General features: G+C 44.1%; 1 protein-coding gene across 13 annotated transcripts in view; it reads right to left on the reverse strand.

Annotated features, from left to right (window-relative positions):
- Positions 1-21,554, reverse strand: part of SMARCA4 (SWI/SNF related, matrix associated, actin dependent regulator of chromatin, subfamily a, member 4) — a 57,053-nt gene extending 35,499 nt beyond the window's left edge. For 11 of the 13 annotated variants that reach the window (XM_044994724.1, XM_044994723.1, XM_044994721.1 and 8 more), the window contains exons 1-6: positions 21,239-21,554; positions 14,319-14,415; positions 4,698-4,947; positions 2,897-3,029; positions 1,756-2,154; positions 952-1,050 (exon numbers count right to left, since the gene is read on the reverse strand). In XM_044994724.1, coding sequence (XP_044850659.1) covers positions 952-1,050; positions 1,756-2,154; positions 2,897-3,029; positions 4,698-4,919 — 853 coding nt within the window. In that variant the 5' untranslated portion in view covers positions 4,920-4,947; positions 14,319-14,415; positions 21,239-21,554. Of the gene's footprint in view, positions 1-951; positions 1,051-1,755; positions 2,155-2,896; positions 3,030-4,697; positions 4,948-9,223; positions 9,363-14,318; positions 14,416-18,955; positions 18,975-21,238 lie in introns of those variants that run through there. The other 2 variants (XM_044994714.1, XM_044994713.1) reach the window with 2 other exon arrangements.
- Between the last annotated feature and the right edge of the window lie 6,131 nt (positions 21,555-27,685).

Consider the following 27,685-nt stretch of genomic DNA (forward strand, 5'->3'; position numbering starts at 1 on the left):
ACATGGGCCGGGCCAAAATTTTCAGGCTTGGGTGACTCCAGTTAAGCACCTAAGTAAATGGTCTGATTTTCAGAGAAGCTGGAGGTACACAGCTTCTATTAGCTTCACCACCTCTGGAAATCAGTACACGCATTTAGGTGACAACTTCAGTCACCCAAGCTTGAACATTCTGGTGCTAAGTAGCATGGGAGAGCTGACATGCAGCCCAGCTACAAGGTTTAAGGGCAAAAGAACCTCTTCAGAGAGAACTGTTGGAAAAAATTCTGTTTCTGCATATGTTCCGTATTCACTTTCCGTACTTTCTAACACAGGACACGCCCTATACTGACCCATGAACAAGTCATGCAGTCCTACTCTTTATCCCCCCACCTCCACTCAACCATCTGGCAAGCTGTACATTTCACAGCAACCAAATGCAATTCCTTCTGCCTAGCTACAAGATGAACTCTGCAACTTTATACAGCTGTCCCCATAGTACAATAGTTCAAGCAGAATAAAAGCGTGTAGATGCCTGAGCCAGCTCTTTGGAAAGATCATCCATTGGAGTCTAACCGCCAGATCAAAGACATCAAGAGGCTGCCAAAAAAACCACTCCAGAGGCTTCAAAATCTGCATTGGAATTAACTAGTCTGTCTGCAGGATCACAAACTCCAAGTGGAGGGTTTTAAAAGAGCTTAGCTAAAGCTGTAATATCTTCCACAGTCCCCCAGATGGCAGGGACACACTGTAGCAGAAACCAAAATCAAGGTCTTCTAGGATTTGCAGCAACTCATGTGCTGGGGGAACAAAATGAGGCACAAAAAGCATTTGTGGCTCAGTTTTCACTTCAGTATGTCCTTCCTCCACATGCCTGCGTAGCACATCCCCATGCTGCCTTCACTGCTCTGGGGAAGGGAATGCCAGAGAAATTTCTTGTAATTAACTGTTTAAAAGAACCCTAGTTATTCTCACCTTCAGGCCAGGGCTTTGGGGGTGCACCAGGGGGCTGCCCAGGCATTCCTGGGGGAACTCCTGAGGGTCCAGGAGGAGGCATATTAGGCCCTCCTATACCTACACAAAGGAGAGTAAAAAAAGACAGCAATAAGATTCTCTGTCTGCAGTTTATTAATATATCTGCTTGTTCCTTGCATGTACCTAATGGGAACAAAACCAGGCTCCTTCAGGTTGTTAATTAGTGAGAGCATGGTCGGCATATGTTGCCATTTCCAAGCAGTTAAAAGACAAAGTCCCTTCCCTGAAGAGTTTAGAGTCCCAATTCAGACAGACTGAAACACATGTAACCACATGACTGCATGTGGGTGACACCAGCACAGCTATAAAGGATGGACTGTTTCCCACAAGGGAGATGTGATATGGGGGAGGTGCTTAGAGGCTGGCTTGAAAGGGTTTGAGAGAGAAGATACAGAACAGAGTGAAAGGAGACATGAAGCAATTAGGAGAGGGGCCTAGGAGGAATGCGAGGGAATGAAAGCAAAGATATTGGTGGGGGCAAAATACTGCAAGAGTCTTTGTGCACATCCGACCAGATACATTATACAAACAAACATCCCTCCACAAACTAAGGTGCACATCCGACCAGATACATTATACAAACAAACATCCCTCCATAAACTAAGGTAAGGTACCAAACAGATAAACGAGAAGTGTAGGCTTGCTCCTTCCTTATGCTACCCCCATGCATCAGTCTATGTGCATCTGTATTGAAATGGAAAAGTCTTGAATTTAGACTAAGGAAGCAACTAAGCTGGCGCTTACCATGAGGTCTGTTGTAATTTGGAGGTGTTGGTCCTGGTCCAGGCCCAGGCCCTGCTCCTTGTACTGGTCCTGTACCAGATACAGAGGGTGGAGGTAGCGTCGGCATTTGCTGCTGCATTCCAGGCATTGGTCTCTTTCCCTGCACTGCCATCTGAAGATGGTCAGGTAAAGGCTGCCCTCTGGCAAGCATCTTATAGGCCATGATCTGAGCTCTTAACTGGTGCAGCTGGTTCTGGTTAAAAGGGGTTGGGCCCCGGTTCTGTTGTCCTAATGCTTGTGGGTCAGTACTGTCTAACGGGACTCCTCCAGGACCAGATGACATTTGAGAGCCAGAGGATGGACCGTTAGCTGGAACTGGGCTTGAGGCATGCTCAGAACCACCGAGCGGAGAAGGGTAACCTGGAAAGAGAGATGTAATTATATTGCAGGATGCTGTAGACTTTGCATCATAATAATAATAATACAGAAAAGCTAGTTTTATTTAAAAAATGCTACAGGAAAAAAAAAACTATTTAATTACTCTTAATGGAGGTTGCAACTGCTTTAAGCCAGGGTCCTCAGTGAAAGTAATTGCACCAAAACTTGTTTTAAACTTTTAGTTCCAAACAAACAAAAATCCCATTTGGGGATTTACAGAGGAATCTGTCCAGGGAGGGTTCACAGATGGGTTGCAGGTCTCTTACCTGCTGCGTCCATCTGTTCCCTGCTTGTAGATTTATTTTCTCCATCATAAAACCACCCTCTCCCCAGAGTCTCTTGAACCACTGCCATGTCCATGACAAAGGGAGCACAGGAGGACTTTCAGTGGCAGCAAAGAAAATTACTGGGTATCCTTTGTGGGAACTTTGTGCTGTATGTGGCTATGCCAGGACACCAGATGCCCTTTTGTGTAGCAACTGTCCTCAGTGTGGTAGAAAGAAAGAATGTGGAGGGAACAGGTGGCCTTTCACAAAAATTAGAAGTTTGTATCCATATTGTTCTCTGCTCTTGCTACTATAACAGTGCATGATCCCAAGGAAAGTCCCACTGCAGCAGTAATCAACAAGGAAATTGAACAGTAGACGGGGCTCAGTCTCCTGTTCAGAAACTGGCTCGCAAATGTCTCCCAGGCCCCTAGCCCAGGGGAAAAAAAAAAACAGACCTTGAGAATGCTGATCCATTGGGCTTGGAGGAGGACCCATTCCTGTGTGCCCACCTGGCCTCATTCCCATCCCCTTCATCTGGCCGTACCGAGGATCGTCAGATATTCCCTTCTCATGCATGGAATCCATTGGCTGCAAAGGAAAAAGGAACAGTGCAAAACCCGCTTAAAAATAATTACTATCAAAGAAAAAGCTAAGTTATTCCTAGAGGCAAAGGACTGATGGAAGCAGAGAATAGGCTGCTACATTGTGTGGTACAGTTTGTATTTAGGTTAGTAGTGTCCTAGGTACATTAATGATGCCCTATTTGTAGCATGCTGACCCAGATGCTACCAACATCCATCTTCAAAAGGAAGATCTATTTATTAGCCACACGCAGGATACCCTATAAACAGACAGTACTCAATGAAGCGAAAGAAAAACACACAAGAAAAATCTTTAAGGAAAAATATATTTTAGTCCAAAACCACATTACGCATGGAGGGCATCTAGTGAAATTTCCTCATAGACTGTAAAATTTGCCATTGGCATCAGTTATTACATTATCTTGCATCATTTGTTCTCAGTGGCATGAGACAGAGGAGCTGTGTGGATCTCATTAAACAATTTCAGGTACAACTCTCAAAGACTAAATACTTTATTCCTTGAGATCCAAGTCCAATTGTGTGTTATTTTGCAGTTCACATAACAGCAACTGAAAAATAGGTTATGCCTTAACACAGTCTACCAACTTTTAAAACACCCCGTGTATTGGGTGTGATAAAGGTGACCTCAAGTCAGGTAAAAAATTAGAGGTTGGACCTTTTCTTTGCTTTCTTATGTTGTATGAAGAGGGCCTGAAAGGGTGTTTTTTCGTTTGTTTTTCTTTACATGTTTTTCATAGTTGTTTACTATGTTAAAAACTGAGGTCTTCTCCACCCTGGAACTCTATGGATGGCCACAGAACTACATGAATTCTGACATCACAAAAGTTGAGAACTAACACAAAGATATTTTTAATCAGACTTAAAATGTGGGGGGGGGGGGTTTGTTTGCTTTTGTTAATGTTCATTTAACTCAAATGCCTAATAAACTCATTGCGTTAAATGAACATTAACGAAAACAAATATACAATTTTCTTGTAGGAGTTTGTATACATACAAGTTTCAAATCCCCTGCCCCTTCAGTTAGAAACAAGAAAATTTTCAGTTTACATCTGTAGAGCCCTGCATGGATACAAGATGTGGATCCGCATGCGATCTGAAAACATGGTCCATGGATATCCACAGATATAAAGCAGATACCTGCAGATTTTCAGGGTTCTAGATACAGAATTTGGATCCATGTCCAGCCGCGATCCACAAACGTGGTCTATGGGTATCTGCAGATTTACAGGATTCTATACATCTGAAACCCACATTTCCCAGCAAAACCATATTTATATCCCTAAGGTATCAAAAACAAAATAAGCTAACAAAACACACACACCACCACAACCCACCACTTTCCAAGCCTTCTGTATCCATCGTCAAGAAACAGAAATGAAGCAGAAGCCTTTATTTATTTCCTTCACAAATCACCTTTAACTTATAGTCACCTGCTTTCAGGTTTGGTCCACCGTGAAAGATAAGACCTAGGGAGGATCATATCTTGCTCTACATTTTACCAGTTATGGGGAAACAGCATGCTGCAGAAAACTAGGGCAACTCTTAATCGTTTCATTTTATGTTCATTTTTAATAACTAGGGAAAGAGGAATGTATAAGCTCTGCCAGGAAGAGAGAAAACCCCACTCAGACAGAGCACTGTTACAGTTGGTTACCTTGTGCATCTGATGCATATTGTCCTGAGCATAGCCCCCAGACCCCTGAGGTGGTATAGTGTGTCCTGCTGAAGGTGGTCCAGGGCTGGGTCCCATCATACTATGTGCAGAGCCAGGCGAGGGTCCAGGACTGGGGCCCAACATTGCACCAGGTGATGGGCCGGGTCCAGGAGAAGGCCCTGGACGAGGAGTTCCTCCCATTGGAGGATCTGGAGTGGACATCTTCAATGGAGTTGCTCAAAGTAGTATCCTAGTGCAAGACAGAGCATGCCTTTAGATAGAACTGCCAGTGTAAGTCAGTCAGTGGCTTACAACATGGCAAACTGAGGGTTGGCCTCTTTGAAGACAGACAGCAGTGTCACCCCATAAAGCTGAGAGGGGGCAAGGGTATACGTTGATACTGGGACACTTAGACACTACGGTGATAGTACTATTATGATTTATTTACACTATTTTATTCCATGGAGCGGCGGTTGACCAAAGCGAGCACCCTACTATCCACTACACAGAGCAGTCTTTGAAATGACCATGTTGCCAAAGAAGAGCATGAGCATGGGAAACAAATTCAGAAGACAGATGTGGGAGCTGCCCATATACTTGGATGCATGGGTTCCAAGCAGCCAGACTATGGGCTTAACAGAAATTGCATATAAGTTATATCAATATAAAAATGTACATTAACAGTTTTATTCTTGTCTGCATTTGCCAGAAAGACAAACGAATGAGAAACAAAAGAGCAGTTAATCCAATCTCTCCCCCACCCCCACCCCCACCCCAACTCCCTGAAGCCAGGGCAGAACTGCTCCCCTGTGCTCAATCCAGACTAGTTTTAATGTCCCAACAGTGATGCAGTTTCCACCACTTCTTCAAGGAGATGATTTCACAGTCTTGTATATCTCATTTTCAAGAAGTTTTTCCATGATATTTAGACTTAATTTCCCCTTTAATTTCATTCCATTAAGTCTAGATTGAAGCACCCACTAGGACCCCCTCAATAATTCCGCTCCCCCCTTTGTTTTCACACCCTTCAAAAACTTGCAAACAGTGATCGTTAGCATGTACGAAGTTCACTAATGGGTCAATGTATGTCCCTAACACCCATCAATATGACTGGGAGTTGTGTGTATGTAAAGGAGGAGTTATCACACTAAGGCCTGGCCTACATGCAAAGTTGCACCAGTTTAACTGAAAGTGAGATTTTATACCAATTTTTGTTAACCTGGTGCAATTTTCTGAGTGGAGACAAACTGATTTAAATCCATCTTATATTTGTTTGGTTTGCATCAGTTAGTAAATTCACAGTTGCAAATTTGGCTGATATAATCTATTGGTAAATGCTATGACTAAACCACTTTTTACGTGGACGCTAACAAAACTTTTTTGTAAGCCAATTTAAGTTAAACTAGTGTAACTTCTGTGTAGACTCATCTTATAAAGCCAGAAGGAACCACTGCAATCACCTAATCTAAACACAGATCATAGGACTTCCTTGAATTTATTCTTGTTTGAATTAGAGCTCATGTTGTACAAAAAACACCTAGCTTTGATTTTAAAATGTCAAGTGATGGAGAATCTATCACTAACCACAGAAAAGCAGCAAAGAATCCTGTGGCACCTTATAGACCAACAGACGTTTTGCAGCATGAGCTTTCGTGGGTGAATGCCCACTTCGTCGGATGCAAGAGTGGAAATTTCCAGGGGCAGGTAAATATAAGCAAGCAAGAAGCAAGCTAGAGATAACGAGGTTAGATCAATCAGGGAGGATAAGGCCCTGTTCTAGCAGTTGAGGTGTGAAAACCAAGGGAGGAGAAACTGGTTCTGTAGTTGGCAAGCCATTCACAGTCTTTGTTTAAGCTCAGCAGTTTCTCTTAGAAGTCTGGTCCTAAAGTTTTTTTGCTGCAGATCTTTTTTAAGATCTGCTATTGTGTGGCCAGGGAGGTTGAAGTGTTCTCCTACAGGTTTTTGTATATTGCCATTCCTAATATCTGATTTGTGTCCATTTATCCTTTTCCTTCTCTCTCTTAAGGTGGCCATCCTGCAGCAAAAAAACTTTAGGACCAGACTTCTAAGAGAAACTGCTGAGCTTCAGTTCATTTGCAAATTTGACACCATCAGTTTAGGATTAAACAAAGACTGTGAATGGCTTGCCAACTACAGAACCAGTTTCTCCTCTCTTGGTTTTCACACCTCAACTGCTAGAACAGGGCCTCATCCTCCCTGATTGATCTAACCTCGTTATCTCTAGCTTGCTTCCTTATATTTACCTGCCCCTGGAAATTTCCGCTCTTGCATCCGACGAAGTGGGCATTCACCCACGAAAGCTCATGCTGCAAAACGTCTGTTAGTCTATAAGGTGCCACAGGATTCTTTGCTGCTTTTACAGAGCCAGACTAACATGGCTACCTCTCTGATATTTAACCACAGAAAGCTGTTCCAAAAGTGCAAACAAGTCCCCCGTCTCTGTTGCTCCTACACCTTGCTAGGTTATGTATTCGAAGTAAAACTCTGGAATTTGAACCCAGTTCAGAACTGTAACAGTTCAATATGTTAATTTGGAAGAGATCAATATCCTTACAGAAAACATCCCTCTATCCATTTAACTCTTTGCAGAAGGTATGTGCCCTAGAGCACTGGCGTGGCTCAGTCTATAAAATGCCAGGATTTTTAAGGGTTAAGTCACTAATACATACCAGAAAACCTCAAAAAGAAAACTTGACATAGAACCTAAATTGTGTAAGGCAAACTCATGCGGAGTCAAATCCAAACCATTGGAATATTTTCAAGGTAAGTCTGCCAGTCCTGTGTGACCAAACCTAGGAAATTGTGTTGTGTGATGGGACCTGGATAGTATAGACTGCGTTAGCAGCAAAATGGAACCCCTGTGGTAGCAAACCACAGTCCACAACTGTGACAGCATAGTGTATTTAATTTGGTTTGTCTGATAATCAATGTGGCCAGGTTTCATTTATTTTTCCATTAAAATTAGAAACTCCCTTTCTTAAACAAAAATTGACATAACAGATAGTATTTCCACCTACCTGCGTTTTTGAGGTATCAAAAATACAGCGTTAACAACAATTGCAACCACTATTGCATTTATATGTTAAAATCTGTTAAATTCAATGGAAACAGTAGCTCCAAAGTACAGTTTGGAATAAAAATTCCAAGTTACACATCTGCATATTTCCATCAGAAGAGTCCAGATAGCAACCCTACAATTTCTACAACTGAAAAACACTTTCATTTCAAGTATGGTGAAAGGTTAGAATATAAATATTTGTAAAGATTCCCGGTGGTTAAAGAGAACACAATCCCCAGTTAATATAAGCCATGGAGAAGAGAATGTTTATTGTATTCAGTTTTGATGACGCCTCTTTGCTCCCAGCCATGTCAGAATGAGTTATGGAGGCAAAACCTGTAGCATCACTGCAGTCTCACTTATCAACGTAGCCATACTGAAGTTTCCACAGGATATAAAATGCCTAGATATTCACTGCCCAGACCAGATTAAAATCTAACTGATTATGCAAGAAAAGCTTCACTTGCCTGTGAGGCAGGCAATATAAATTAAACTTCTGATTTAAAAATAAAAAAACCACAAGGATGCAGTGTTATCATTTCTCAAGTTATAGAGCTTTTCAGAGCAATGAGTCTGGGGAAAAGACGTATGCAATTCCCTGCCAGAATCAGCTATCTTAGAACTGTCAAGCTACACTGGAGCACATAAATGTTTACAACCGATTGCCCCATGGGAAACCAAATCCATTTCTGGATTTCATGCTCTGACACATATTGCAGCGGAGAGCACAAAAAGGTACCATAAGTGGGAACTCAGAGAACAGAATGCAAACCCGTTCTCCTATATTCTCAACGATAACAAATCTCAGTGTTTAAATTACTATATTTGGGTTGTTAAAGGAGGGTTTTTAAATTTATGTCTCCAACACATTCATGAAAAGAACAATCCAAAGTCTCTATTACTTTGCAAGCGGTATTGCTTAAATATTTGAGAATTCTTGAGCTTCTTGTTCTGTGGGAGAAAAATATACTATTCTAATACGTCTGTTAGTCTATAAGGTGCCACAGGACTCTGTCACTTTTTACAGATCCAGACTAACACAGCTACCCCTCTGATACTCAAAGGACTCGTGTTTGTCTTTTATGATCAGGGTGTTGATAAAGTAGAATGTTTATTCTAGATCTCTCTCTGTAAGACTGTCAATTGGTCAATACTAGATGGTAATCAATGTTGCTCGATAAGGTTCCAGTGTTAACCCCTTCATTATTTTCTGTCCCTCCTCTACCTTCCTTACCTGTAAGCATGACAGAAAATAAGGACATTTCTCAAGAATTTAGCAAGCTTAAAAAAAAAAAAAAAAGAGGACATTTATATAGACATAAAAACATTCAGAGTGATCATAACAAAAATTGTGAAAGGGATATGAAACCTCATGCTTCAGGGTTTAAGCCAATCTCTAACTGTTACAGACGAGGATGAGACCCTCATGGGGGGCAGATTATCTCACATTTGCTACTGCATAGTTCTTTGCACCTTCCTCCAAAGCATCTGGTACTGACTGCCACCAGAGACCGGATTCTGGGCTAGATGGTCCTCGGGTCAGATCCAGTCTTACAAGCCCTATGTTCTTCATATATTTATTAGTGCTGTGAAGCAATGAAAAAAATTCATCACAATTAATCGCACTGTTAAACAATAGAATACCATTTATTTAAATATTTTTGGATGTTTTCTACATTTTCAAATATATTGATTTCAATTACAACACAGAATACAAAGTGTACAGTGCTCACTTTCTATTTATTTTTTATTAGAAGTATTTGCACTGTAAAAAACAATAGTAATTTTCAATTCACCTAATACAAGTACTGTAGTGCAATCTCTTTATCATGAAAGTTGAACTTACAAATGTAGAATTATGTACAAGAAACTGCATTCAAAAAATCAAACAATGTAAAATTGTAGAGCCTGCAAGTCCATTCAGTCTTACTTCTTGTTCAAAGAAGTTTGTTTACATTTGCAGGAGACAATGCTGCCCGCTTCTTGTTTACAGTGTCACCCGGAAGTGAGAACAGGCATTTGCATGCCACTGTTGTAGCTGGCGTAAACATTCGTATGTCCCTTCATGCTTCAACCTCCATTCCAGAGGACATGCATCCATGCTGATGATGGGTTCTGCTCGATAACAATCCAAAGCAGTGTGGACCGACACATGTTCATTTTAAATTATCTGACTCAGATGGCACTAGCAGAAGGTTGATTTTCTTTTTTGGTGGTTCGGGTTCTGTATTTTCCACATTGGACTGTTGCTCTTTTTTTTTTTTTTTAAATAAAAAAGACTTCTGAAAGTATGCTCCACACCTTGTCCCTCTCACATTTTGGAAGGCACTTCAGATTCTTAAATCTTGGGTCGAGTGCTGTAGCTATCTTTAGAAATCTCACATTGGTACTGTACCTTTGTTGCATTTTGTGAAATCTCCAGAGAAAGTATTCTTAAAATGAACAACATGTGCTGGGGTGATCATCCCAGACTGCTATAACATGAAATATATGGCAGACTGCAGGTAAAACAGCAGGGGACATACAATTCTCCCCCAAGGAGTTCAGTCACAAATTTAATTAACACATTTTTTTCAACTAGCCTCATCAGCAGGTCTTCTGGAATGGTGGCCAAAGCATGAAGGGGCATACGAATGTTTAGTGTATCTGGCACGTAAATACCTTGCAATGCTGGCTACAAAAGTGCCATGCAAATGCCTGTTCTCACTTTCTGGTGACATTGTAAATAAGAAGAGGACAGCATTGTCTCCTGTAAATGTAAACAAACTTGTTTGTCTTAGTGATTGGCTGAACAAGAAGTAGGACTGAGTGGACTTGTAGGCTCTGAAGTTTTACATTGTTTTGTTTTTGAGCGCAGTTATGCTAACAAAAAAAAAAATCTACATTGTAAATTGCACTTTCATGACAAAGATTACACTACAGTACTTGGATGAGGTGAATTGAAAAATACTATTTCTTTTATCATTTTTAGTGCAAATATTTGTAATAAAAATAATATACACTGATTTCAATTGCAACACAGACTACAATATATATGAAAATGTAGAAAAACATCCACAATATTTAATAAATTTCAATTGGTATTCTATTAACTGCGATTAAAACTGCAATTAACAGTGATTAATTTTTTTAAATCGTGATTACTTTGAGTTAATCACATGAGTTAACTGTGATTAATTGACAGCCCTAATGTTTATATATCAATTTAGCTCTAAAATTCAAAATTCTGCTTGTCAGAGACCTGTAAAAACGTAAGCGTCCCCAACTGTCTCCCATCAGTTTGGGGAAGTTTGTTCTAAACAGGTGGTTCTTTAACATGAGGGCTGTTACCTTACCAAATTTTACTACCAAACTTCTGATGTTACTTGCAGTAATCAAGCCTGAAAGATATGAAGGTGTCAAACATCAAGCAAGGCTGCTAACTCCATCAAAGGGTAATCTGACAAGCCCCGAGATAAATGAGACAAATTAGTTATCTGCACTGAGATATGGTTTCCCCTCAATTAAAACTTCCTGCAGATTACAGCTTCTACTTGCACTCAGATAAGAGACGTAATTGCATGTTATAAAAATTGGACCAAATTGTGCCCTGAGACGTGATGTGTCCACGGGGCAAATGTTTCTTATTGGCTGCAACATGGGTTTGAAGAAACTGGATCTTTAGAATGCCACATTCCTTGCCTGTATCCCCTGTCCACCCTCCCTCATCTTACTATTCCCAGTGTCACCTTTTCTTCTTCAGGGAGTTGACACTGCTTCTCTGCATAAGGCCAAAGGTTTAGGAATTTGGAGCAGATTCTTTTGTTCCATGAGGCCTTATGGCATTTGAGTAAACCTCAGGTCCACTTTCAAATTCCTGAATCACAACTGTGGAGGTACTGGCAATTAGTCACTACATTGTGACAAGTCTGGTTTTTGCCTCCAGGATTCCTTTGGGACCTCTGAGGTTAGAAATCTAGGGCAGGTTTGCATTAGCAATGAAATTAATTGAAAGCTTAGACCTCAACTAAATGCAGCTCAGTAGAAGACTCTGTAGAGAGCAAGAGACAAATAGACAATGCAAGGAGGTGACATGGAAGAAAGAGCTGCACCGTAACTCATCTCTTGGATTAATAATTCTTGATCACAAGAAGAGGGAATCGCTATAACACAACATTTTTAATCAAAGATGTGCGTGGCACTTATTAAAAGGCACAAAGGAAGTCTGCCTGCATCCTTTCACCCTCACCTTCTGTTGATCCTGCTGTGAAGTCATAAGCCTGTATCTCTGACATCACCAAAAGAGATTATGAGGTCACAAATCTGATTTTGATTACTCCATGGGATTAAATGCAGACAAGACTATAAAGAAGCAATGCATGGTTTTGATACAAATATGTTAAGGAAATGTAGAAAAGAAAATGGAAAGTTAAGTAGAGTCCAGATTTTAGTTTGATATTATGAGGCTTGGCAAAATTTGATTTTTTAAAATCATTTAAACATTGATAATGATATCAATGTATCAATAATATCAGTTTATTTTAAGCATTTGTTCCAAATTTTATTATTTAAATTTTCACAGTTGCATTAAATTAGAGGTTTTAAGCTTCCCCCCCCCCAATTTTTAATCTATTTAGATTTTCAGAGTTGTGGGAAATTATGAGGGGGTCAGACAATTATTTAATGACATGTAAAATACACAAAGTAAATATCCTTCAACCAAACTCTAAGAAGTTCTCAAGCAGGCCTTTTCTTACTCTAGCTGTACATTTGGATGATCCCTCAATAGAAATTTTTTTGGTGGTTTATGTATATAGAGTGAAATTGACGTTTACCAACATTTGCCAATAAAAATCTAATCCTGCCAATCCTGAACATAGTGGAGGTTTCCTCTTCAGACAGTCAGACCTGAGCACAAATATGAGTCAGAATTTAAAAGAAATAGATATTTAGTCACAGCTGTCACTGGGAGCAAATTTACCAATGGTACCGATAAACTCACTACACAGTGCCACTGTGTTTAGCCCTGTCCCATATTCAAGAAGTTTGGGTTTCAGTTAGATAGGAAAAGTTATTGCACATGAATTTATAGATGACACTGAAAACATTTGTTCCTGATGGCTAGCCAGCCACCAACTAGATTTTCTTCCAGGTAAGATTTTTCTTCAGTGCGAATGGTCTTGCTCCATTAGAAGAATGCACATTTTAGTACATTATGGATTCTTTTCCACTCTAAAGATACCTTTCATTAGGATCCTGCTCACAGAACAGTTATCAAGCAATGCAAAGGCATGCAACATTAGTGGTTAAACCTTAGGATTCTTAAGGCTTAGAATATTCCCATTCAGAACAAAAGCAAAGCAATATTAAAGAGCCTACTTAAAATGTTAGTTAAACCTTTGGATATTTTAAGTTCTGGATTTAGTTTATTTCTTGTGTGTACATGTAAACACACTTAAGTGGCTAAGTCCTTGGAAGCAGAAACTGCATTTGTCAGCTGCACCTATTTTCACTGTCACGTGGAATTAAGTTAAACGTTTATAGCTGTATCTCTTTCGTGCTGCACGGAGCAGCCAACTGACTACAGTGAGACTTATCTGTTTAAACGTTACATCTTTAAAATGACTAGTGTCCAGTGATAAACATTCCAAACAAAAGCCAGAAAGTCAAAGTCCATCATTTAGCATAGTTTTTGTTCATCTGTAGATGGGTTTCTGGCATTTGTATTGTCTTTCCACTGATGTCTCTCTCCATTCCTCAGAAATCTTACCAATTTCTGACATGCCATTACACATTTTCCTCTTCCCTTTCCTTAAAAAAAACAACACACAATAAAGCCCCAAAACAAACCCACACAACTTCCCCCACACACACCCACCCAACAGCTAATGGAAAACAAAGAACAATTAAATATTTATTTTGACAAAAAAGGAGGACACTACCCAATTACCTGCAAAAGACTGAGCCCAAATTCACTGCAGGAGATTCAGAGCTTGCAATGGCTAACCTACAAGCCTGCAGCTTACAAATGGTCAATGAAATTTATGAAGGGACATATTCTTTATTGGCACAGTTGTAAGTTATGTATTTCATTCTCTTGCTGTCAACAGATAATGTGATCTGCCAGTTGCACCATACTAGGATTTCAAATGCTTTCAAGGACAAAATACTGCTTTGAGCAAATGCACTGAAATGAAATGATGATACCGTACTTCAAGGAATATGAATGTAATTTAAGTGCTCTAGCTAGAAAGAAAGTCTGCTTTTAGAACCAACACAGGAATTCAAAAGATCTGAAATGACACTACAGCCCCATTTTTCTAACAGGACACCCAGTTCAGTTCACTACAGATTTGAAAATGCGGCAACACTAAGATTCTCTCTCCCCTGCGTTATATGCTCCTCAAAACATATATTTCTAACATGACTGAAACTGAAAGATATTCCACTTTCTAATGTCAGCTAAGTGATATTTCAATAAACCACAATTAAAACTCACCTCTGTAGCATGGAAAATATCAATACTGCACCAGAGATGACCAAGTCAGCAGCCCAGAACTTACCTGTGGACATTGAGGTCTCTGATATCTCACAGCCCAGAGTCCATGTGGTGATGATGGAGGGATTGAGGTCTCAGGATTACCAGTTTTTAATCCAGTGCTGTAGAAGAAAACTGGTCATTACTATTCTGTCTAAAAATCGTGTTTATCCAATAAATAGATTTTAATTTAATAATTTATTTTTTTTAATTTAATAATGGAGATATACCTATCTCCTAGAACTGGAAGGGACCCTGAAGGGTCATTTAGTCCAGCCCCCTGCCTTCACTAGCAGGACCAAGAACTGCTTTGTCAGGATGTAAAATGACTGGCTCACCTCCTTTCAGACTTTCTAATGCTATAAGAACTGCTGCATTTCACTCAAACAAGTTTTGCTGGTGGAGAGCCAGACACTTAAGTGTGCTACTGAATGTTAATACAATTTGTGCTATGTGCCTCTATGGGAAACTAACAATTGCTGCACTTAATGGATTTTAACTTATTTAACTTATTTGTCTTTCCATTAAAATACAGAAAAAATTCTTCTAAGGGAAATAACCATTTCTAGGTAACGTGAGATTTTTGTCACTTGTTTACCCTTTTGCATTCTGGGGTTGAGAATATAACACTGTTTCCTTGACTTCCCCTATCTGTATCTATCTTATATTCAGACTCTGAGCTCTTTTGGGGCCGAGATTACATTTCTGTACAGCACCTAGCACAATGGGGGTCTTGATCTGTTACTGGGGCTGCTAAGCACCTCCACAATACAAATAATAAATAGTCATTCCATACAAAACAATGACCACATCATTCCCCTCCTTGGCTGCATCTGGACGAGGAGAAAAAGTGCATTTTTAAACCCATGTTGTAATCCTAGCATTGACAAGGCAGTTATAGTTTTAACCTGTGTTAGCTGGCTGAGAGAAACCCTAATGGGGGAGCTTAGGAGGCTATGTGGCTAGTGGCCAGAGCACTGGACTTGGACTCAAGAGACCTGAGTTCTAGTCCTGGCTTGCCAATGTCCTGCTCAGTGACTTTGAACAAGTTACTCCCCACTGTATGCAGCAGTTTCACAATCTGTGAAATGGGAACAATTATACTGAACTCTTTTGTAAAGCACTTTGAGATCTACTGATAAAAAGCGCCAGCTATTATTAGTGAAGATGTCTAACTTCCAAGGCCCATTACAACTCTGCCCCCCCTACTTATCCACTCTTATCTCCTCACAACCCATACTTTACACTGATGCCAGCCTCAACTGCCACTTGTTCACTCCTCCCACAAATACCTTTCTGCTTTCTTCTATGCTGCCCTTTATGCATGGATCATCATCACTACTCTGGTTTCTATGCTCTCCAGCTCCAATCCACTACAGATACTTGCACTGCACACTCTTCAGGGCAGGGACTGTCTTTTTGTTGCGTCTTTGTAAAGTATACTTTGTAAGGACAATGTTAAATATTTGTTCAGTGTGACCCAATGGTTTGTTCTGACCCTGATTGGAGGTCCCAGGTGCTATTCTAACATAATGAGTGCAGCTGAGTAAACTCAACATTTATTGAAATGATTATAAAAAAATCCATATATTCCGTTTAAAATGTATATAGGTGATTGTCTCCAACTCCCCTAACCCTTCACAGAATAGTCATCTTTTCACATGGGCAGGACTGATGGACAATTCTGTATTTGTACACAGCCATGCACAACTGAGCCCTGATCTAGACCAAAACCATGAGTGCTAAAGTAATATTATAAAATATTCACTGCCTCAAGAATCAAAACTAATGATCTTTGTGTGAACGTGTTTGTTAAAGCAGCAGGGATCTCACACTTCTCTCCACCCAAAAACATCTTATTTACTTCATAGCCATAATTTCAATCGAAATAAAAATTAATATAGTACCACCCTAGAGAACTGTTACTTCCCTCTTTATCGGAGAAAACATTATACTTAATTCATTTTATTTGTTTGTAATGTTTTTCCTATTTCCAAAGCATTTTGGTGCATTTTTAGATTCACATATTATAAGGCCAGAAGGGACTATTGTAATTCACTGATCCTCTCATGGACCACTAACTGTTTAAAAGATAGGAAACAAAGGGTAGGAATAAATGATCAATTTCCACAATGGAGAAAAGTAAATAGCAGGGTCTTCCAAAGATCTGTACTGGGACATATGCTGTTCAACATGTCCACAAATGATATAGAAAAGGGGTAAACAGTGAGATGGCAAAATTTTCAGACAATACAAAATTAGAAAAAAAAAATAGTTAAATCCAAAGCTGATTGCAGAGAGATACAAAAGGATCTCTCAAAACTTGGTGACTGGGCAACAAAATGGCAGATGAAATTCAAATGCTGATCAATGCAAAGCAATGCACATTGGAAAACATAATCCCAACTATACAAAATGATGGGGTCTAAATGAGCTGTTACCACTCAAGAAAGATCTTGAAGTCATTGTGGATAGTTCTCTGAAAACATCCACTCAATGTGCAGGGGCAGTAAAAAAGGCTAATAGAACGTTAGGAATCATTGGGCGAGGGATAGATAATAAAACTGAAAATATCATAATGCTGCTATATAAATCCATGGTATGTCTCCACCTTGAATACTGTGTGCAGTTCTGGTCATCCCATCTCAAAAAAGATACATTAGAACTGGAAAAGGTGGAAAGAAGGGCAACACAAAATGATTAAGGTATGGAACAACTTCCATACAAGGAAAGATTAAAAAAAACAAACAGACTGTTCATCTTAGTAAAGAGACAACTAAGAGGGGAGATATGATAGAGGTCTGTAAAATCATGACTGGTATGAAGAAAGTGACTATTTACCTCTTCATATAACACAAGAACTAGGAGTTAACCAATTAAATTAATAGCCAGCAGGTTTAAAAACAAACAATAGGAAGTACTTCTTCACAAAATGCACAGTCTACCTATGGAACTTGTTGCCATAGGATGTTGTGCATACCAAAAGCATAACTGGCTTCAAAAGAGAATTAGCTAAGTTCATGGAGGAGGGGTCCACCAATGGCTATTAGTCAAGATGGTCAGAGATGCAACCCCATGTCCCTACATTTCCAACTCCAGAAGCTGGGACTGGGTGACATGGGATGGATCATTCAAAATTGCCCTGTTCTGTTCATTCCCTCTGAAGCATCTGGCACTGGTCACTGCAGAGGCATGATACTGGCTAGATGGACCATTGTTCTGACCCAATACTGACATTCTTATGTTTTTAATTATCTAGTCTGAAAGAAAACTTGCTTGCTTCAAAAATGTTACTGTTTTAGTTGGTTAACAAACTAAGCATTTGCAATTTGAACAGTTATTTGCTAAAGTATCTTTTATAAATAAAGCTGATACATCACAAATTATGAGTGTTCTTTGACAGAGAAAATGATAGCAGAATTCTCATTCCACAGGAATAAAAGTAATGGGAAGGTTTAAAACCTTTGAAAACCATTCAGGCATTAAAAATAAAATTAAGGCCCATTTTCTCTTCTTGATGTTCATCCCTGAATTACACAAAGGATGAGATACAAAGGAGTCAGGCACCCAAATCCCCTCAACTGCTTTGAAAACACCAGCTGCAAAGAATAAGGAAATATGCCACACAAGTCTCACTTGAAGATGACCTCCTCCTTAAACTGTCTGCTGCAATAAGCATGTTCCACTATGCTGAAAACCCAACCTGTGTAGAAAGGTAATCCAATATGCTACAAGACACTTAAAAGCCACTCATTTTATATGATCTTAATGCAACTCATGAATTTTAAAAAACAGCTGCACAAATCCTTTAATTATATCCCCACTTCTGCTTCTCTTTAGATTCTGATCTTTGAAAAAGGAAAATATAAATTATTTTAACACAGAAAATTAACAGATTCTCTCAGTTAACTTGCCTATCCCCTTTCATATTTTAATGGCAAGAAGATTAGCAAAGCACAATCACAGCGATCTGAACACGCTACATACCATTTATCCGTCATTACACTGAGGGACCAAAGCAAAGATGAATGCAAAACATATGAAGATATACATCCAGTCTACCAATCAAAAAGGAAGTGAAAAACCTGAAGACATCCTTCCAGCAAATGTCAAATCTCTGTCATTCTCCTCCATCTCTGAAGGAGACATGCAGAAAATTGGGTTGTACTTTAAAATAAAGATATTGTACCTAATATCTGGACATCAAAACAATTATGCAGAAGAGAAATTCAGATACTTAGGGTAATTTATCTCTCAAAGTTGGGAATGAGGGAGAAAACATTTGTAAAAACATCCAACATTTAGAACAAGATATTATTTAATATACAGTTAAATGTCTCAGACTTAAACGCAGGCTAGTATGTGTCAAGTTTATACACATCACAAAACGCCCTACATTTTTTAAGATACTGCAGGTTTTGAATGTTGAATTAAAAGACACTTTTTATTTGAATGATCACCAGAAACACACACCACAAAAATAAGTAAGTGTGTCAGCCAATATATCTGACAGTTATTAAAAACCTGCTACATGTTACAAAATATAACAAAAGAGCCTCTGCCTTAAAACAACAGACTACATTGTTAACTGGTGTGTGACCAACAAAGGCGATACAAATTTGCCCCCAAAATAGGAGAGAAAGGAGAACAGTTAAAACCCACCATTAGAATATTGGGGCATCAGTAAATATTGCCTTTATTTCCAATGGGAAGTTGTGCTACATATTGAACCCATTCATATTTAAATGTGCTTTGTGTGTATCAGAAAACCATGGGGGCGGGGAAGAGAATGCTGTGAGCAGAGGAGGTGGTTACGAATTGGCTTTGTGAGCAGATCCTCTTTAAATCGCCCCTGCCCTCAAATTCATGTAAATGAGCTGAGTGGAACTGGGGCAATTCTTTTTCACCCCTTCCCCCAACACATCTGACAATGGGCTTTGCCCGTGGAGTTGCCTGTGGTTATGTGCCTATTTGGTGCTGCTGCTAACAGTGCATCTTTCAACCTCCTACCCCAACACATGAGAACAAGGGTGTCTCTCCAGGAAGTGGGAGCATGGGGAATGGGATACAGCTAGGGGAGAGGATTTCTAGCCCTTCTTGCAAGCACAAGTGACTGGGCTTGATTCTGTGGATTTGTCCCAGGCAGGTGGCAAATCTGAACCCTCCCCACAATATATACTTGAATGGAAAGCATGCACATGTGTAGGAGGTCCAGCCTGGAGGATCTAAGTCCAAGCCCCTCCCATCACATGAAGAAAGAGAAGGTGGGGGGGGATAGCTCTGGAGGGCAGAACAGCCAGCTGGAGGGCTAGAGGGGAGAGATGGGGAAAAGCAGTTCCTCGGGGCTGGGCAGGTGATGGTAGTGAGAACGGGATCCCTAGAATGAGGTGAGGAAACAGTTGATGGAGGCATGTCCCCTGGCAGGAGGAAGGATGCTAAAATAGAGGCAGTACCCCCAGGGGAGGGGGAGATGCTGATGGGAGAAATTGGTTCACACAGGGTAGGAGATACTTATGGGGGGCAGTAACCTTGGGGTAGAGTGGATGGGGTAACAGACACTGATGGTGGGCAAGCACCCCAGCCTAAAAATACGGAGGAGCATGGAAAGGACAGTATTCCTGGGTGGAGGGGGATGCTAATGAGGTGGAAACACAGTATCGCTAGGAGAAAGGATGCAAGAAAGAGGCTGATTGAAAAGAGGGGACACAGCCCCTGGGTGGGGCAGTATTGGGGGGAGGATGGAGAGGGTTGTTAATGAATGGGGGTGGCAGGAGGGGTTGATGCTAATGGACAGTATGCTTAGGGGGCAGACCAATGCAACGGGGGGAGGGGAAGTAGTGCCCCAGGGATGGTGGTGCTCATGGGGGGAGGGACAATATTAGTGGGCAGCAGTGCCCCGGAGTGGGGATGCTGATGGGGGAAGAAAGGATGGTAAAGGGGGGGGAAGAGGGAAGTGTACCAGATATGGGGTATCAATGGGGTGAGGGGCAATGGATGGGGGAAGGGAGGATGCTAATGGAGGGCAGTGCCTCATGGATGAGAGATGCTGATGAGGGGAATGTAGCAAGGAATGGGGGGTGAATGGGGGCAGTGCCCCAGTGATGGCGGAAGGGAGGACGCTAGTGGGGGGCAGGGCCCCAGGGATGGGGGTGTTGGTAAGGGGGAGAAGGGGAAAGTGTACCAGGGATGGGGCTGTGGGGGTTAATGGGGGCAGTGCCCCAGTGATGGGGTAAGGGAGGACGCTAGTGGGGGGCAGGGCCCCAGGGATGGGGGTGTTGGTAAGGGGGGGAAGGGGAAAGTACCAGGGATGTGGGTGCGGAGGTTAAAGGGGGCAGGGCCCCGGGGAAGGGAGGATGCTAGCAGGGGGCAGGGCCCCGGGGACAGGGCTATTGGTAAGGGGAGAAAGGGGAAAGTACCAGGGATGCGGGGGCTAAAGGGGGCAGGGCCCCAGGGATGGGGGTGTCAACGGGGGTGCGAGGGTTAATGGGGGACAGGGCCCCAGGGATGGTGGCAAGGAGGATGCTAGCGGGGGGCAGGGCCCCAGGGAAGGGAAGATACTAGTAGGGGGCAGGGTCCGAGGGATGGGGGTGTCAATGGGGGTGCAGGAGTTAGTGGGGGCAGGGCCCCGGGGACGGGAGATGCTAGCGGGGGGCAGGGCCCCGGGGACGGGGGTGTCAATGGGGGTGCGGGGGTTAAGGGGGGGAAGGGCCCCGGGGACGGGAGATGCTGATGGGGGGGGCGAGAGTACTGGGGGGGGGGAGGTTATTAATTGCTCCCCTGCCCCACACAATGGGCGGGCCGATCTCTCGCAAAAGGAATCACGGAGGCCTCTTGACCCGCCCGGGCCGCCGTAGCCCCCTCAGCACCTCGCTCCTCCCCGCCATTTCATTCAATGGGGGAGCCGGCCGGCCCCCCCACGCGGCGTGTCAGGCCTCCCGGACTTACCGTGCCCGTCCCTGGAGGAGCCGCTCGCGGGGTCCATCCCCGCCGGGGAGCGAGCGGGCGGGCAGCCCGGGGTCTCCTTCTGGGGGGACAAAGGAACCGCCGATGCCGCCGCTGTGTGTGAGGGAGACGCTCGAGCTCCCCCTTGCGCGCGCCCCCGCGACAGGCAGCAGCTCGCGCGCTCGCGAGCCAACTCCGCGGCGCGCGCTTCGCGGCAGCCTTGGTCAATGGGAGGGACCTAGCGGGGCTCGCGCTCAACCGACCGACCCCTCCCCCATCGGCGCAGGCGCGCCTTCGCGTGCGCTTCTGAGTTGCACAGCCAATCGGAGCAACGAGGGCGGTTCGCGCTCCTCCCCTCCTCCAGCCAGAGAGGGTGGAGCCCCAAGCGCCCTCATCCAATGGGAAGAAACCTGACGCATGCCTCGGCCAACGCGTTGAGACGGGCCCGATGTAACCCCGCCCACTCCTTTCGGCGCGGCAACCAATGGTATCGCAGGGTTTCCCCCCCACACTCCTCGCAGCCTAAGGATTCGCGCGCTTAGCCAATGGGAGCTAAGGAAAGGGACTCGCGCTAACGCCTTCCAGACAGCCTCAGCCAATGAGGTAGGAGAGGAGAGCGTTCGCGCGGTCGTGGGCGGGGGCAAAGGGGGCGAGCTGTGCCCGCTCTCCTAGCTGGCACGCGCTGGCGGTGCGAGCGGCCTCCCCCTCCCCCCGGTTGGGAGCCGCCGCCGCGGCCACGCATGCGCAGTGCCAGCGCCACTGCGGCGAAGGGGGGGGGTTGGTGGGGCTGAGGGGAATGGGGGCCTCAGGAGGGGGGCGGGGACGGAGGAGAATAGGCTGATGGGGGAGGGGCACAGGAGGGGAAGGAGAATAGGGGACTGAGGGGGGCAGGGAGGTGAATGGGGGGGCTGATGCGGAGAGGGCTCAGAGGGGGATGGGGAGTAGACTAGGGAGCAGGGAGGGGGCTCAGGAGGGGGATGGGCGCTGTGGGGAGGGGGATGAGGAGTAGAATGGGGGCTGATGGGGCAGGGAGGGGAGCGAGGAAGGGGCTGAGGAGAGGGGGCTCAGGAGGGGAATGGGGGGCTGAGGGGAGGGGGCTGATGAGGCAGGGAGGGGAGCGAGGAAGGGGCTGAGGGGAGGGGGCTCAGGAGGAGAATGGGGGGCTGATGAGGCAGGCAGGGGAGCGAGGAAGGGGCTGAGGGGATTGGGGGGCTGAGGGGAGGGGGCTCAGGAGGGGAATGGGGGGCTGAGGGGAGGGGGCTCAGGAGGGGAATGGGGGCTGATGGGGCAGGGAGGGGAGCGAGGAAGGGGCTGAGGGGAGGGGGCTCAGGGGGCTGATGAGGCAGGGAGGGGAGCGAGGAAGGGGCTGAGGGGATTGGGGGGCTGAGGGGAGGGGGCTCAGGAGGGGAATGGGGGCTGAGGGGAGGGGGCTCAGGAGGGGAATGGGGGGCTGATGGGGCAGGGAGGGGAGTGAGGAAGGGGCTGAGGGGATTGGGGGGCTGAGGGGAGGGGTCTCAGGAGGGGAGGGGGATGAGGAGTAGAAGAGGGGGGCTGATGGGGCAGGGAGGGGAGCGAGGAAGGGGCTGAGGGGAGGGGGCTCAGGAGGGGAAGGGCCTGAGTGAGGGAAGAGAATAGGGTACAGATGGTGAGGGGAAGCTGAGGAGGGGGATGAGGGAATTGGGGCTAAGGAATGATGGAAGAAGGCAGGGAGGAGAGTGGGTGGATGAGGAGGAGTGCCTGGGGGAGGGAAGGATGGTGGCTGAATAGTGATGGGAGGGGGATGATGAAAGAGGCAGGAATGGGGAGACAGGAGCTGGTGGTTCTCCTGAGGTCTCTCTCACAGCCTGGGAGTGAGAGGGGTTGTCTTCCATGTGCAAACAAACCATCGTGTTCAGTTGGGGTTAGTGGTGTTGATGGAAGGAGCCTGAGGGGACAATAGCTAGCAGGAATGGGATGAATGAAGAGATGAGAACTTTAGGGTAAAACTCATGGAGAGTTCCCTGGGAATGAAATGTGTTGGACTGTGGAATGATTCCTTGAGGAATTGTGGAAGCCCTATTGCTTGGGACTGGCCAAATCTTTGAAAAGAGACCTTTAAGGAGAACTCTTGCATAAGAATGTAAACATGGCCATACTGGGTCAGATCAATGATCCATCTAATCCAGTATCCTGTCTTCGAACTGTGGCCAGTACCAGATGCTTCAGAGGGAAAGAACAGAACAGGACAGTTACCAAGTGAAATTATTAGTAGAACAGATGGACTAGATAATCTAACCGATCTTTGCCAGCACTAATATCTGGGATTCTCTTGATCTGTCCCATTCTTTTTCAGCATGAAAGAGGCCACAGTGTGAGCCTCCTCTGATGAAATTCCATTTCTGGTCACCTGCTTATGCATTGTTATTTGCACCATCTAGTGAGAAAGGCCATCTCAGTCAGCACACTAGGTAAAGTGACAGACAAAACCTGCCTAAATAATTCTTTGGCCTTCTGCAAACCCTCTCTTCCAAGGCTCTCAAAGCACTTTATAAACATACACAAAGCATCCCCACATTTCTGTGAGGTATATAATATAGGGATGCTTCCAACTACATCTGGGGGCAAATGTAGCACCTGTTTAACAGCATGGAAAATGTCACATAATAGTTTAGGGCAGGACATAAGGAGCCCTATATGCAGTTGAAACAGCAGGGGAATTTAGGTTAGCATCATGGGCCAGAAGACCTGAAAATGGCCAGTGTTTAGTGGCTAGCTTCTACATTTTATGATTCATCTAAACCTTAATGGGCAGCAACACGGCGCCCGTTAAGGGGCATTGATTTAGAGGAGAAAGCACTCTACTGAATCATTCATCCAACTACTGCCCCTGCCTGACACTGCTCCTGTGTGAGAACTGATAGGGTCAGAGGAAATAGTGGTACCTCCAAACGCGTTATCTTAGATAGTTGATGTCAACAAGTTTCAGAGTGGAAACATGATGTGATCAGTGGAGTAAGTTGCCTAAGGTATGCACATGCTGGAGAGTATTTCTTTCATGGCCAGCAAAGACTACCACCTTTTGGACCCCACCCAAAATGGAGACAGTTTGCCTCTCCCACAAAATCTAGGCCCTAATTCTCTGTTACAATTAACAGGTGGTGTCAGAGAGAGAGTTATGAACCCTGATTCTTTGCCCAACCCCAAGGGGCTATTGTAATCTGCATTAGCTGGCACCTGGAAGCTGAGCAGGGTGAAGAATCTGCCCCCTCAGCTAAATTTTATGCTCTTGTGGAGGCAAAAATTAACGTCAGGATATTTGGTAGGATGGATTTTCCCAGTCTCCATTTTCTCCTCTTGCCTTCTAGATTTTTAAAAAATGAGTGCCCAGGCACATGGATTCCTTGCCCAGATTAGGAATCTGGATTCCACACACAAAAACTGCTAGGTCTTTCCATGGCAAAAGCTTTCAGAATGTAATCTGGTTGTGGGAGACATGGATGTTTGAGAATGATGATTGTTTATGTAGCACTGTCCAGTGTATGCAGAATTGTTAATATATGTACAGTGCAGTGCACTGGAAGTTAGGGAAGTGGGCAGCGGTGGAGTCCAGCGAAGGCTGCTGGGCTCCTAAATCCTTCAAGGGTGGAGGCACAGGTGTTGGCAGTCCTGGAGGATGGAAAACGGATGCTGGGGTGGAAAGAAAGGGAGTTCCCCTTCCAACCATGTGAAGGTTGGGAATGGAGTGGAAGTGGGGGCTTATGGGTTGGTGGAGGAGACTTTGTGGCTGCTGGGGGGCTTTGCTACAGCTCGTGGGCAAGGGCTAGCCAGTGCAGGGCCGGCTCCAGACCCCAGCGCGCCAAGCGCGCGCTTGGGGCGGCGTCCTGCGGGAGGGCGGCAGGCGGCTCCGGTGGACCTCCCGCAGACGTGCCTGCGGAGGGTCCGCTGGTCCCGCGGCTCCGGTGGAGCATCTGCAGGCATGCCTGCGGGAGGTCCACCGGAGCCACGGGACCAGCGGACCCTCCACAGGCATGTCTGCAGGAGATCCACCGGGACCGGCGACCGCTAGAGCGCCCCCCGCAGCGTGCCGCCCCTGAGCCAGTGACCTTGTCAGATATGGCCCTTGGAATGGAAGGAGCACAAGCAACTTTTCCTACCACTGCCGTGTCTCTCCTGTGTCTAGAGAAGCACGGTGGGAAAGGGAAGCATAAAGAGAGACCAGGACTGATATGAACAGGCCTCTGTGTGTCCTGGGCAGGGAGTGATATGAACAGGAAGAAGAGAGAGAGGCAATGAGAGATGGTGGGGGTGTGGGGGGGAAATCAGCTTAGAGGAGAAAACAGCAGAAACATGATGAGTGTGTTTCATTCGGGAAGGGGATATTTGGATCTGGACACCTCTCCCAACCGCTGCCGCTTCTGCTTATTTCCTCTCTCTCCCCACCTCTTCCTCTTTCTGTGGAGGTGACTGAAGTGTGGGCACCTGTGAGACTTTTAGCTCCCTCTCTTATGTTAGGCCTCTTCATTCTGGCATGTAGAAACTTACCTAAAACGGTCAAGAGAAGCTTAGATTTATAACGTGGCTGAAATGAACACATACAGTAGTGTAATTTCAATCAAAAAAATCACCAGCATTTCTTAAGGAAGCATTTTTCCCAATCCCCTGCTGGAGCGTGGATGCTAGATTTGTCTCTCCACTTTCAGAAGTTTCCAGCCTCTGCTGCTCGGAGTACAATGCAAAGGGCAGAGTTACAAAAGGGGCCATTTTATTGGCAGTCCTGGGTTGTGTACTGCCTGCCGTCTATCCCAGAGATGGCTGCCTTTCAGTGGTGGGTGAAGGGACACCCTATTGAGTTTGGAAGGCAGGCTGGAATCGTGAATGATGGGTGCTATAAACTAAAGAATGCATCTATAAATACGAGCACACACTATTTATTCTGTACCAGCTAGTTTAAAAGTTGTCTGCCTCACAGCCCAGTTTGACAGATGCGTATAACTTGATTATTCCATCTAGCATGAGTGTTCCATCTTAAGAGATTGCACCGGTACAGGCATGTGTGAGTTACTCAAGCATTTCCTCCTCAAGTTCATTCCTTGGGAAGCATTTATGTTATTAAGCTTCAATTAACATGCACATTATTAATTGAGCTTTACAGCAGTACATGCTCAGAATGCCATATCACTTTTCCCCCAAAAAAACATTTAATTTTCACTGCAGCAAAGGAGACCATTGATTCTGCTGTCACATAATGAAGATTGTTTTCTTTTGTTATTTTACAAAAGAACTTCAGTGCTTGCTCTAGGTAAAAGCAAGAGAAAAATCTGTAAATCCTACTCTTATTAAATGAGTCTAAATCAAGGAGAGCTGCTGACTGTGATGGGGAAGATTTGCATTTTCTTGCCTGGTAGTTGCTGGTGCCAGACAAATGCTGTTGGTCCAAAATTCATGAGCAAGTCAGCCTGACATGCTTATTGCGTATTGATTTTTTTCCTCCTCTGTCTTTCACGACCACTGTGTAGTTTGAATGCTAATACTGTCGATTACCCTAGTCTTTAGCAGAAGTAACAGCAAAACAGAGCATTAATGCATAAGCCCTTATGTGCTGCTTTACAGCTACAAAACACTTGACAGATGTGTAAACTGAGGCAGTGATTTGCCCAAAGCCAAACAGCTAGTTGGCGGCAGAGCTGACACTAGAACCCAGGAGTTCTGAGTCTCAGGGTTCATCTGCAGTGTAATCCCAGGTGTGATTGCAGCATGGCTAGACATACCTCCCTCTTAGCTCTAGCTAAAAATTACGGTAAACAGTGGCATAGGTTAGCAATGTGAGTGTATGCTCAGGGTCCCAGCTGCGCTTGTCTCACTCTGAACCCCTGTTGCCATATCTATCTACATTGCTGTTTTTAGACATGCTAGTGCAGATAATTAGTGCGGGTATGTCTACCCATGCAGTAATCACATCTCAGCTTGCAATGGAGACATACCTTCACTGATCTGCTCCCTTCTCTTGCACTTTCCATCGGTAGGAATAAATGAAGGAGTGGGGGGATGATGCAAATGGGCATTTATGGTTTCCTGAAAGATATTCATGGGTGAAATCGGGTTTGATTTTTCTGGGCTGGTAGCTGGCAGAAATTCTTCTTTTGTTGTATAATTCAAAACTTCTTTTCTCTATTCCAATTACAGCAAAGCTCACACAACCAGGAAATAAGAATGAAGGTTACGCTTGTAAGAGATGAGAGTGTATTCTGGAAAGCCGTGACTCAGAGAAGTCCTTAGGGTTCATGGTAGATAGTGATGCCAATTGAACCTGAGCTGCCTGTGTGATGCTTTAGCTAAGAGGGAGGTTATGATCCTTGGATATATGAGCAGGGGAATATAAAGTAGGAGTAGGGAGGTGGTACTACCTCTGTATGTGACATCAGTCAGACCATTATTCGAACATTATGTCCAGTGCCGGGGTCCACACTTCCA

Source organism: Mauremys mutica, chromosome 20 (assembly GCF_020497125.1).
Source record: "Mauremys mutica isolate MM-2020 ecotype Southern chromosome 20, ASM2049712v1, whole genome shotgun sequence".
In the NCBI taxonomy this organism is placed as follows: Eukaryota; Metazoa; Chordata; order Testudines; family Geoemydidae; genus Mauremys; species Mauremys mutica.